This window comes from Alosa sapidissima, chromosome 1 (genome assembly GCF_018492685.1).
Source record: "Alosa sapidissima isolate fAloSap1 chromosome 1, fAloSap1.pri, whole genome shotgun sequence".
NCBI lineage: Eukaryota > Metazoa > Chordata > Actinopteri > Clupeiformes > Clupeidae > Alosa > Alosa sapidissima.
In genome coordinates, this window is record NC_055957.1 from 26750111 (window position 1) to 26763697 (window position 13587).

The 13587-nt window shown below is 39.9% G+C and overlaps 2 protein-coding genes across 4 annotated transcripts in view; one reads left to right on the forward strand and one right to left on the reverse strand.

Moving 5' to 3' along the window:
- Positions 1-5865, reverse strand: part of LOC121724683 (probable cation-transporting ATPase 13A3) — a 42010-nt gene extending 36145 nt beyond the window's left edge. For 2 of the 3 annotated variants that reach the window (XM_042111449.1, XM_042111442.1), the window contains exons 1-4: positions 5778-5865; positions 5501-5613; positions 4037-4113; positions 3307-3480 (exon numbers count right to left, since the gene is read on the reverse strand). In XM_042111449.1, coding sequence (XP_041967383.1) covers positions 3307-3480; positions 4037-4087 — 225 coding nt within the window. In that variant the 5' untranslated portion in view covers positions 4088-4113; positions 5501-5613; positions 5778-5865. Of the gene's footprint in view, positions 1-3306; positions 3481-4036; positions 4114-5496; positions 5614-5777 lie in introns of all 3 variants that reach the window. The other variant, XM_042111447.1, reaches the window with a different exon arrangement.
- Positions 5866-10142: 4277 nt separating this feature from the next.
- On the forward strand, positions 10143-11708 carry LOC121711745 (protein FAM43A-like). Its single transcript, XM_042095578.1, has one exon. It carries the CDS (start codon positions 10178-10180, stop codon positions 11234-11236), a length of 1059 nt encoding a protein of 352 aa, XP_041951512.1. The 5' UTR covers positions 10143-10177; the 3' UTR covers positions 11237-11708.
- The last annotated feature ends 1879 nt before the right edge of the window (positions 11709-13587 follow it).

Genomic DNA, 13587 nt, shown 5'->3' on the forward strand with positions numbered 1-13587 from the left:
AACGAGAGAGCCAAGTGCGTGTGTGTGTGTATTTATCGGTTTCGTTCGTCAGATATGGTTGATTGTAGCCCAATAGCTATTTTGTAACGTTATCACAAAAAACACTTAGAGGCCTGTAGCTGCTGGATTTCAGTTACGATTGGTGGTGGTAGCCTATGTAACGTTAATGTGAAATTGTTGTGAACAGCAGTAGTTTAGAGAGTAAGTTTGTCTTGCTTACCTTTGTTGTCGAGTAGCTTTAAATCCAGTGTTGGGCTTGTTTAGCTGATGCTGACGAACTCACCCATTTGCAACTAAGTGGTGAGCAAAACTGTTTTAAACTGTTTTGTTTTTTCCCCTGTTTGGTGCAGTAGTTTGAGCTACCATTAAGTTGCGTCAGAGTTTCTCCTTGTCTAGTAGTGGCTGTTTGGAAGTTGGGATTGTGGAAATGCAATTCCAAATGTAACGTCTGCTTATGGTAAGTCAGTTTAACATTTTATGGGTTGTAGTAGATAGACTGGGGACGCCTAGTTTGTTCGACTAACCTTGTAAGTGTTAATCCTACTAACAAGAGTGAAACTTAATCTGAAGGGTGTTTGATTGTTTATTTGTTTAGCATATATATATATATATATATATATATATATATATATATATATATATATATATATATATATATATATATATATATATATATATATTTCTCTTTCCTTTTCTGGTTTGTCCCAAGTTGTGCGGTAGCACAGCAACCAGTGCACCTTTGTGCTGATTATTTGTAGGCTGTGGCCTGTATTGTATTTAATCTACATTGAGGATTGACTATACAAGGTTGTAAATAGCCTGTGTCCTTGTAACTTAGCATTAGGATGTCTAATATTGTTGAGGAGTTTATTGCTCATCCCGCTGAGGGGATGTTAGCCTATCTCACAAGGAGCAACTAGTGCAGGTAGCCAAGCATTATAAAATGACCCTTAGTGCTCAACAAAAGAGAAATAAGGCTCATTTGTTTAATGCTATTAGGACGTTTCTTATTGACAGGGGCGTACTGGGTGTAGATAGTCCGGGTGTAGATTTAGTTATTTTTTACATTATGCATGATTTACTTTTTTATAAAATTCGTAGACTGATGCCTGGCAGCAACAATTGTGTTTAAATGTAGGTTACTGCTTCAGCCTCTAGCTCTGAAGGGGGAGGTATGCGACTGGTAGCTTGAGAGCAACGTGTTGGATACTCATGGTGTAGGACAGTGGTCCCCAAACTACGGCCCCCCAAAACATGTCCGTTGTATATAGCATCTGGCCCGCATAGGAGTACGACATCGTCAAACCTCCGTAATTTCCCTATTCATTCTCTAAGGCGAGTCTTAACAGTACACATGTAATACTCCTTTTGCCCACTGGTGGTCGTTTTGGCGCTGTTTCGCGTTTGCCATCAAAAACGGAATGAAATGTAGGCCTACCTGCAAACAATGTAAGAGGCCTATGCTGACTGCATCAGTGCTCAAAGTATTCTAAACGTTTATCAATTATTTGTTAATAACTAACTAACTAACTAACTTCTATTCAAGTCATATTTCTGGGACTTTCTGGGATAATTATTTCTATTTTTTATTCACACGTTCAAATGTTCATACAGAGTTCAAAGTTGAAAGTTAGAATGGTGGTCATTTCAGATGTGTGCACTTCATAAAACTGTCATAGTTTGATAACTTTAAATTATTTGTAGGATATTGCTTGTTCACAACTTAAGCTATGTATGCAAAGAAACAGTCTTTTTATTAGTATTATTTCATTTGAGCTACATTTTACACTGATATGGCATGGTGACAACATAAACACAGCTAGCAATGGTATTAAATTGCAGTAGCCTATGATTAAATGTAATGGAATATTCAACTAAGGTAGACGGCTGTTGTTCACAGCACTAAGCTATTTATGGTTGATAGAGCCGGACAGTAACGGAGTACATTTACTTGAGTACAATTTTGAGGGATCTGTACTTTACTCGAGTATCATTTTTGGGGAGTAGTCATGACTTTACTCAAGTACATTTGAGAGGGAAATATTGTACTCTTTACTCCACTACATTTCTATCCATAACCGTGAGTATCCGTTACTACTAAAAAAAAAAGGAAAAAAGAAAAATCTCGGAAACCCTCAATTTGTTGTTTCCCTCTCAAACGTGATTGGATTGTGCAGGCGCCACTGATTGGGACAGCCTATCAGCAATCACCTTCAGCTTTCCGCCAAAGTCAACTCCATGGTCAGATTTAGATAAGAGACAAAACCATGGGCGAAACAATGGATGAAGACGCAGCAGGTCCATCCCGGGAATGTGCCAACCTGTGGCCCCACCTCGCCAGACTATTTACATTTTCTGAACAAGTTAATGATAGTTACATGTATTAGAAATACTGCCCATCCCTGTCAACATGGTAAAAAGATGAAAATGACTTGATTTTACTTCCAATTCATTTTACATTCTCCAAGGTATATCATCACTCCATGTAGGACGTTTCTGTACATATATGTAAGCACTGTGGCAGTAGTAATGCAATATTTAGAAAATATAGGCTACTCTTGTACTCTTGATACTCAAGTACTTTTAAAAACAAGTACTTCAGTACTTTTACTTAAGTAGACATCTGACTGTTGTACTTTTACTTGTACTTGAGTAAAATTTAGCAAAGGGTATCTGTACTTTTACTCAAGTAATGAAGCTGTGTACTCTGTCCGCCTCTGATGGTTGATATACTCCGAGTCTCTGGCCCCCTCTTAGAGCCAGGCATAGTGAGCTGGCCCTCGGAAGAAAAAGTTTGGGGACCACTGGTGTAGGACAATGACTTTTCACTGGCAACAATATTAAACCAACCAACAGTATAAAATATTAAGAAGAGCTCTTTTATGAGTTAAATTGAAACAAAATTATACTGGCTTTTATTTGTCCGAATCTGAGGCCTGGCTATAAATAGAATCCCGGCCATAATTTGAGGATTTAGGTATGCACGTGTGTTTCAGGCATAGCACAAGCACTAATCTCTGGCTGAAAGTGCACAGGATTTGTGTATTTGAGAGCGCTCTCTCGCGGCTGTAGACAGTAATGTTTCATGTAGGGTTCATGTCAGTCAATATAAATTAACATTTAAAAACATGTTCAATTATATATTTTTTCATATATAAGTCGCACCTGGCTATAGTCATAGAATTGTGCACAAACAAGAAACAATACAATGTGTTGTTGATCTGTATTGTGTTGAAGCATGCATGTCTTTGAATGAATACATCAATAACGGTGTGTGTGTGTGATATAACCATAATATGGCCTTACTGTGGATCTGAGCAGCAGAATGTGGGCGTCTTTGAGAGGGCAGGGTGTGCAGGTGCTCTTCACGCCCCACTCAGGTAGCCAGTAGAGCAGCAGCAGCAGGAGACCCCCGGTGCACAGGGTCCCCACGCACACCAGGACTAGCCTCCAGCGGCTCACACAGTAGCCCCACACCTCCTGCAACACAGTAGCCAGGGCAACACTCAGCATTGGACATAGAAAAGGAAAAGAAAGCAGGATCCAAAGCAAACTGCTTCATCCAAAGCAAACATGGACTCGTAACATCGGATTAGGTTTTCAAACCCAGGCCAACTGTTTCTCAGGTACTGCTACACTGACGCCTTCTGTAGCACTGCCCCACCACACCCCAGACATGAACATCAACATTATTTCCAAAAAAACACAGAGTAGCTAGGCACAAGGCAGTGTTCTTTTTTGTAAGAACACTAGGGCAGTGTAGTGCTTTAAAGGCTTTAAAATGGGATGGGGAAAAACATAATTCCAGCTAAGCATTCAATAATGGATACTGATTATAATATATTAGCCTATAATTAATGTGCAGTAAACAGAATTTAGGCATGGCTGCATGTGACATTTTTAAAAGCTGGGAAAGGTGTGTTTCAAGTAAATTTCAAGTAAAATCAGTATAATAATGAGGCAAAAATGCAGAACTTCTGTCAATGCAGGAAACATATACGGATGGTAACTACACACCAATGTTCCACAAACTCACCATCTCATCCTCCAGCCCTTTGTTGATTATCTTCATACCGTCCTTCTCCATTTTGACAGATGTAGAAGATTGTTTCTCTAAAACAGAAACGATTATTGATTATCGATACTGTCCAAACAAAGAAAATCTGAGGGGGCAGAATATCACCAAAGAGATACATAAATTGAGGGGGGAAAAGTTTCAGAACAAATGTACTAATAACATACTCCTACAAGTACTTCCTTTTCTTAAAAGCAGAAATGCATCAGTTTGAAAGAGTATTATAGTAGCAATATAGAATGTTTTGGCATTGCTTGCCACTTAAAACTTGCTCTGGGTCACGACTGAGGGTATTTTTCATGGAGGGAAGTCTGCTGTGGCACTGCGGTCACACCTTTGGCCGCGCATTTTCCACTTTAGGTGAGCAATGAACTCTTCCAGCTGTAGCTTTTCAATGAGATCTTCGATCTGTCAAGTGTCTTCATCTCCTTCCCACTTCTGATACCAATATGTCAAAGCCAGAACCAGTACCATTACCATCCGGCTTCAGCTTCCTTGCATTATTGGTCATTATAACCAAAAACAACCAATCGAATGGATGCAAAAGACTAGAACCAGAAACACACTTTTTTCTTTTTGTTCATATTCCCTCTATTATGTTCTGGTTAAATTCTAATAAAGTCAATGAGAAATAAACATATGGTCATCATAACACTGCTAAAAAAAAGAAATCTAATGGGTGCTTAACACTGCATACTCTGCATATATATATACATATATAATCATGGGAATCTAGGTAGCAATCAAAACAGTGACGCTGATCTTGGAACTATTCGTTTTTGAGAAAGACAACAGTGTGTTAGCCTACTCAATAAATTTGAGTTACTTTAGCTGTTCGGATTTACAGTGTAGCGCAGATCAAGCGCAAATAATACTTCCAGCTTAATAATTTACTAGTTTAAAAATAACAGAAATAGGTCAAAGCAGTAGCCTCATTCATACGCGGCAAATATCTGTGATTAATTTTCCGCTTTAACGATAGCCTACTGATGAAGACAGCAGAAGTAGGGCACATTGTACACTAACTGATTAGTTAAATCATTTATTATCAGTAACATTAGGCCAGTTCTGCCTCGCTTTATTGTTCAACAGCTGTGGAATGTGTTGCACTGTGAACAGAAACTTCGAACGACGCCACTCTTCTGTTTGGCAAGCAAACTTAACATTGGTGCAGGTAACCGAGGTTCAGACTTGTACCAACTAATGTCACGATAAAGTTGTAAGACTGTTGTATCATGCATGTTAGAAACGAAAATAAAGAAGCATACATAAATGCAAGGAATTGTATAAAACAAGAGAATGGAAAACTTGCCACTGTCCATAAACCTTCAAACACGCGGAACGTTTCACGTGGAATTTAAGACCTTTAAACTAAACTCCTCAAAAGGTTACTAAAGTGTGTGAATGTCTAATACACTGACCTACCAGTATAAGCCGCCTCTGTATGGGCTGGGCTAAATCCTCTGCAGACTCTGCATCTTGATTCTTCAGAAACTCATGCGACCATACCCGTCAAGACTTCAGACATTGGTTAGGTGCTACAGAGAGAGATGAATGCGCATGAGGTTGTTTGAGAAAGACTCGAGTGTCTCCGGACTGGTGGTCCAGCAAAGCACAGAGGAAGTAAAAAAAACAGGATATGAGGTCATTTAAAACCCGAAACCCCGCTAAATTCGGCTAGGGTCTGGGTGAGCCAAATGACCAGTTTGGAGAGTTTGCTGCCAACTCAGGTCCGTTTGTGTTCCAAGTAGCAGTGTGGTTAGGAATTCTGCCAAATGTTAATAACCAGAGAGCAGCGATTAAGATCCTCGGTTATAATTGCTGCATAGGCTATACAAACTAAAATCCCAGATGTGGATTGAATAGCTGATTTAACATAGATGAGAATATAATGTTAGTTATAAATACATTTTGTTATTGGTGGAAAAGGTCCAAAAAATGAAAAGAAATTAGTTTGCAAAAAAAAAGTTTAGCCTACAACTTCTGTATGACCACAACACAATGTAGCCTAGGCAGAGACTTTCTAATGAGGAGACACAGCACTCAAAAAATCATCCATAGAAATGCCTGGGGTTAGTTTGTAACGCCAATATGGCCGTTGTCTACACATATCCCACCCCTTCCTTGCCAAAACGTCAACATGTGTATACATTGAGCCAATTATGTGCTGTGTTGTGCAGTCATCGTGCCAATCATGTGTTGTGAACTTGCCGCTGAAGCACGTTGGTGTCGTGAAGCCTAGCGCACGCGCATTTCTGCCGATTAGGATGCCCGATGAGTACCCAAAAAGCGTTGCAATATGGCCGCTGAGTGGAGGGACTTGCCTAAAAGGACTTTGGCCTAGGCTACTGATTAATAATTCTTTTTTTTATTTTTTTATTACAAATAACCCAAAGTATGGCCATTCTTGAGGATAAAAAAAATAGACACTTTAGCAGACAACTTTAATATAGTTTGTATTTTCATCACACATTTAAACCAGAGCCATATAGTATATATGTACGGCTCTGATTTAAACAGACAGCAACTGCCACCTACTGGAACATCGTCGTCATTTTACTGTAAAAGAAATTACCTACCTCTGATCATTAATTAAGTGTTACAATACTGTAGCTTCTCACCAGTAGAAGTTGGGAGATCTGGAAAATGTAGGGTGTGTTACAGTGGCCTCTAACCAACTAACATATTCTCATGCGTATTCAACCCCTATAATTAGGGTTGCCAAGTTCCTCAAACCCAAATGAGGGACACTAGTAAAGCTATTCTGGCTAAATCGTGGTGCCCCCTCTGTCCCTTGGTGTAATATGCACAGTGCGAGATGCGCGTGGAGGTAGCGGCGGCACTGGACACTTTGCTCCAGGTGCGTTTACAGCAGCCAATGAGGCTGTGATTGAAATTCGGGTCTGGAGCTGTCCCTGACGGGACAAATCAAAATCACCCAAAATACGGGATGTCCCGGACAATTCGGGACGGTTGGCAACCTTACCTATAATAGGCTACTAGTGTTAACCAGGCTATCCGAGTTCAGCTAGTGCTGAATTCTTACACGCCAATTGCAGCCACTGAACTTTGCGTCTCAGGTTGAGGCATGGATATCCATTAATTCTTCCTTAGATGCTTGGATTGAGGGACACACTTTTCCACAAAGCATCTGGGGGATGATGCAACTTCTGTTTTGTTCTTATGCATCCAGTGGTGTTCAATAGTACATGAAAACAAAAAGGATAAAGTCCCTATGCACAGCCTTCTGATTTCCAGGTGCTGGTGATGTGCAGTTAGTTTTCGAAAAATAAACCAGCAAAATAAGTCAACCAGTGTGCTGTGATCTTTCAGTTTTCCGTGTACATGAAAACACTTCGATAAGTTCAAGTGAGGAGTCTTTTTTTTATATATCCAGCAGCAGAGCTCTTAAAGCACTGATATGGTAATTATGATCAGTTATAGTCTTAAGTGGCACCTCTGGCATGTGAATATTTTCTGAATAATTTCTAATCTGTCTTAATCTGGAATTTAGAGTGCAAAGTTTCCTCTTAATTGTAGCCTACAAACCATGTAGTGTGTGTTTGGTGTGTGCACCCATGTAAGGCTATTTTTCAGACACGTACACTGGGCTATGTGATGACTTGTGTAAGCTAGAAAAGGGACATGACCACCAAATGAAGCCTCAACAAATAAATGTGTTAATTTTCAGAAAAACTGTCTAGGGTATGGGTTTGCTATGGCAGGGGTCATCCGTGCATGGGCCCATGGTGGTCTGAGAGGGCATTGCTGGAAGTCCCTGATCATGCTTTAAATAATGTATAACTATTGCATAAAGTGGTGGCCCTCAAGTTGCTTCCTCGGAATGGTGGTCCATTCACATCACATTCATTTAAGAAGCCCCTGCTCTAGGGGATATTATGGGGCTACTGATAGGTTAGTGGATGTATAGGTGCATACATGTGGATACAACATGTGTTTTTTAGAGGAATGACCTTTAGAAATGTTCATTATATCTGATCTCAGGGCTGTAAAAGGGGACAAAGATATCCTGCGGTGGTTTTGATCTTATGCATCTTATTTATATGTATTGTTCTAGGTATAGGTTATTTATGTGGACTCCTGCTGTGTTAAACATCAAGTAAAGCAGCGTTTCTCAAACTGTGGGTCGTGACCCACTACTGGGTCCCGGAGACATGCCAGGTGGGGCGCGAACTGACGTGAAAAACAGGAGTTTTTTTTTTAATTTATTTTTGTATCTGTAGTCTGGGCCCAGCTAGCACCGATGCGCAATGGACGCACTGTGTTATTCACAGGGAAGGCGTGTCAAGGCAGCTTAGTTAGTCCAGACCTACATGAGATTTTGAACGTTGTTGTGAGAGTGGTGAATTTCATCAAAACCCGGCCTTTAAAAGCGCGTCTATTCTCCGCATTTTGCGAAGAGATGGTAGCTGACCAAAAGGCTGTACTGTTTCACAGCGAGGCAAGGTGGCTTTCCCGGGGTAAAGTGCTGTCGCGCGTGTTTGAGCTCCGAGTCGCCTCTTCTTGGAGGAAGAGCGCATGTTTGAATCTGCAAGCACGTTAACTAATGAACATTTCTTGACGAAGCTGGCCTATCTTAGCGATATATTTGATATATCTTAGCGATATTTGAGTTAAATGTCCAGTTACAAGGCAAAGACAAGCACCTACCTCACCTAGCAAATAAGATTACTGCATTCACCAAAAAACTTGAGTATGGGACAGGCGCCTCGATCGCGACAGTATTATGCCTTTGAGATTTCTGAGCGAAATCGCTGAAACGTCTGATTGGGAGGCACTCTTGTGATCCCATGTATTAAACAGTAGGCCTACATCACATCCCTGCAAAGTTTATTTAAAAAATATTTCCCAACCAGCAGTGCTCAGTATGACTGGATTATAGATCCATTTAATGCAGCATGTTGGTATTTCATTGAATATATTGTACATTGCTGTAAAATGGCCTATGCTTCCTAATATGTTGCTGGAAAACAGAAATATGTGTGTTATTTATTATTATATCTGCAGCACCAGCTGATTTTAACTCTGTTGAAGAGGATATATTTAGAACTTGTCATTATTTCAATAAATTTGACAATTTTAAGCTTGACCTACCACTTTCTTAAAGCGATGAGGGACAGGTGGGGCTCGAGAATGCCCCCTTGATCAAAGTGGTCAAGTTTGAGTTGGAAGTTGGAAAAAGTTTGAGAACCACTGATCTAGTTTGTTAACTACCACAGTCACGAGTTGGGTCGCGATAGTCTTATCATTTTTAAAAAGTGGGTCCCCAGAAAAAAAGTTTGAGAAACACTGTTAAGTAAAGAGAGTTGGTGTAGTTACCTCAAAAGGGCCGAGAGATGGCGCTAGCAACCACGCAGTCGCGACCTCGAAACTTTCAGAAATATCACATGGATGAGAACATCATGGTTATGGTTGGTTCAAGGTAACTTAAGCTACAGAACATGGACATTACAATAGTTACGCCTAAAATTTACTTTTTTAAGTTGAAAAAGCCTACATTAAGGATAATACTAATAACACTAATATGAATGACAATATTAAATATCAATGATGAAATAACTCTAATATTAATTAATTAATTAATTAAATGTAAACTGAACATAATGAGTCTTTAAGCCCCTCTTGAAAGTTCCAAAACTGACGCAGGAACCCAAAACACTAAACAACTCATTCCACCAACAAGGAACCACCGAGTGCTGAGTGTGTTTCACTAATTCACGGATTGGGATAAATGCAGAGACCAAATTTCCCTCACGGGATCAAATAAGTTTATATACTTACTTATACTAAAGTATCTATTGTTAAAAGGAATTACGCACCTACCATTATAGCCTAGTCTAAATGTGTTTTGGCATTATATCCCGAGGATGTAACATTTATTACCTGTATGATCATGAAACTGAAAGGTAAATTGTGGGTTAAAGTCTGCAAGCAAGCTTCTCTGATGTCTGCTTTAGAGCCACCCCTACATCCTTGTTAGATGGTGCAACCCACTGTGTAGGCTATATCAGGTCTACAATCAACTTGACTAAACTAAACAATTGGAGACGTGCTGAATGTTATGATGGGCTGCTGCGACAAATGACTCCACCGAATTGTGCGTTCGAGAACCAGATGCTGCAGCGTAACACTCATACCTGTGAGCTGCCGGACGAAGAAAGGGGCGCTTGTCTGAACTATTCAACACTGACATCTCTTGTAAAGCTTTACCCTGAAAGCACACTGCACCGGATCGGAAACATGTTCAGGTCAAAGAAAAAGAAAATCAGCATCTCCAACGACAACCCTTCTTACACTGTTCTGTATCTTGGAAATTCAACCACAATTCAGTCAAAAGGGGACGGATGTGCAGACGTTGCCGTAAACAAAATTTGGACCAAGAGCGACAATGGGAAGAACGGCACAAAAATGAAGCTTACAATTAGTTCACAAGGTATTCGCATGGTGCACACAGACGAGAAGACGAAGAAGCCCGGGCACTTGTACTTACTGCACAGGATAACTTACTGCGTCGCTGACACACGTTTTCCAAGGATATTTGCTTGGATTTACAGACATGAAATCAAGCATAAAGCTGTAATGCTCCGATGCCATGCAGTGCTTGTATCAAAACCTGAGAAAGCCAAAGCCATGGCACTTCTCCTGTACCAAACTTCAACCACGGCTCTGGCCGAATTTCAGAGACTTAAACGAAGAGAGGACGCCAGACATCAGCAACAACTTCTGATAGGCGAGCAAACAATCCCACTGGTCCCCATGAGGAAATTGATGAATGGACAGTGCTACTATAAACCTCCCGTGGAGCGCAGCAAGAGCGCACCGAAACTCGGCTCCATCACCGAAGACTCGATTGGGGAGGAGGAAGAGCAGAGAACGTCTGTACTTTTCGAATGCGACGAGTTTCTAGACGGAGACTGTTTCGAAGACAGAAAAGAAGAACTGTGTGTGATAATAAACGACCTGGGAGAGCTGTGCATGGGAAACGATCCACACACGTTGAAAACGGACATGCAAGTCACACGGTTGCTCTCCGGTGAGAGTACGGGCAGTGAATCTTCCATCGACAGCAATCAGGACTTTTGCTCCATCACTTATGACTCTGATGAATCGTCAGACGACAAAAGTTCAGAATCTACGTAGGACAGAACTGCTTTGGTCGTTATGCAGTAGGCTGCTAAGCCTGTGCAGGACTGTATTGTATTCACACACGAGTAAACCTTCATTTTCATATTCAGTAATAGCTATAGGCTATCGGAGACTTAAGGACTTTGGCTATAATGGACTGAATGAGTTGATGTTTTCATGGTCATAGACCTAACACATTGTTAGAGGTCTTTAACTGTATTTAGCGTCCCCTAGACATTGACCTTCGTGATGGTCTATATTTCTGTCTAGTTATTGTCTGATCAATACTTTACATTTGTATTGTTTTTACTGTTATCAAACTTTTCCAAATATATATTTGCTATGCAAAAGTTGGATAGTTCACTATAAAGCAGACCTGCAAGTGAAAGTTCCATGTGCTGCTGGAACTCGCCGTGTTTTCCATTTTTGTTATGTATTGTGGCTGTCATATGCGGGAAATAAATTCCAAATCATTATGCTGCAAAAATGTTTTCATTACCAAAACAAAGTTATTCAGCAAATGTTTTTGATTCAGTTTACAATGAAAGGAAATTGAAAGGAATGCTTTATTGAACAACATTAGATGGAAGTAATATTTAGGCTTCTTTAAGTAAGTAAGTAGGCTAACACATTGAATGAATTGTCACTTTTTTAACAGACTTATGTCTGTTCTGAGAAGGATAAAGAATAGAGATGTGATAAAACTAGAGTGTATCTTAATTGCAATTGTGCTGACTTCAGCATAAACTTTCAACTCCAGCAGCATACACATTCCATATCAACGAGGGCAAAAACAATCAACCAAGAACACTGCACTTTAGTGCATTAAGAATGGCTGAGTGCAGTTTGCTTCAGCCTAACAAATCCAGATGCTGTTCAAGTGGCAAAACATCACGAAAAACAACACTTAGAAGAGACATCACTGTGTGATTCACACTTGTGAGACAGGAAGCAACCAGGATCATTTGACATCCTGAGCAACATGACCTGGTAGAGAGAAGAGGAGCCATGTTTCCCTTTGTGGGATAGCAAATCTCCATTGTGTCCTCTCTCTCTCTCTCTCTCTCTCCCTCTCTCTCTCTCTCTCTCCCAACCACTGGTGTAGCCACATGTTTTTACATGTGTGTGTTGCTTTACTGTAAGACAGTTTCCAGTGTTAAAGCACTTTTGTAAAAAGAAAAAAAATGCTCAACTTAACTCAGTGATGATGTCATCTTCTTTATTGACTAAATTATCGCTTAGCAGATGCACTCTCCATGCAATTATAATGTGCGTCAATATTATGTTTAATAAACTTAACTCAGTCAAAGCAACAGGATTACATGACTGGGTTAAAGGAACACGCCACCCAATGTCAGTAGTAATATATGTTCTTACCTTAAAGAAGCCCTATGCAAGTCTGGTTATTCCTTCGCTGTTTCTAGAGGGAGAGCAGATAGCTAACAAACGTTCAGAAAAAGTCCTGTTGGCAAATTTGAGGAAAAGTCGGTAAAGAGGCTATTTCACACAATTTGAGGGTGCTGAATTCAAATATTTTGTTTACCAAGCTCGATTTTGAGTTTTAAGCTTGCTAATTAGCATAATTCACATACTTTTTGGTTTTGCCATCAGGTATCATAGGAATTGCAAAAAATAAGGCATTAATATACTCTTTATGTTGTAGGACAGGACAGGAATTACCCCAATGACCCTCAAGTAGCAAATGAAAATAAGATAAAATGAAAATATAAATTGAAATAATAGCTAAAATTCAGTATGACGTTTAGAAGCAAAATAGATTCCTTGATAATAAATTGATACAATAGTAGGTGACTGCTCATTTTTCTGTAGAAAGTACTTTGTCACTAACTATTATGAACAGTTGTCAGTCTTTACAGAGGATTTACACTGTATTTTTTTTTACTGTAAAGGCGACTGTGCTTGCCTAGTTAAAACATCTCACTGGTGCTCTTTCCTATCATTCAAATCCCAGCCATGCAAAAAATGGAAGAGTGTGCATGTTTGAGGGTTGCTGAGGAGTGCTATGGAGATTGCATTATTTGCAAACAAAAATAAAATTTAGACAAGATATCCTTTATAGTGCAACAAAAAGAAACATTCTCCAGTGCATCATTACTGCATATGATGCTGAAAGGGAAGTGGACCTAGGACAAATCCTCAGCTATGAACTGATTAATGTCCCTGTACTGTAGCTATTGCAGATAGCGATGGTTATTTGTGGAAAAATGGAAATAAGTCATCCTCATTCAAGTGCTGTCTAGCAATGTGGAATGTCCAGTAGTGATCACTACAAAAAACTGCTCATTCAACACTGGTAATAGATGCTCTAGATCTAGTTATGTCTTTAGGGCACCCATCTGACTGCA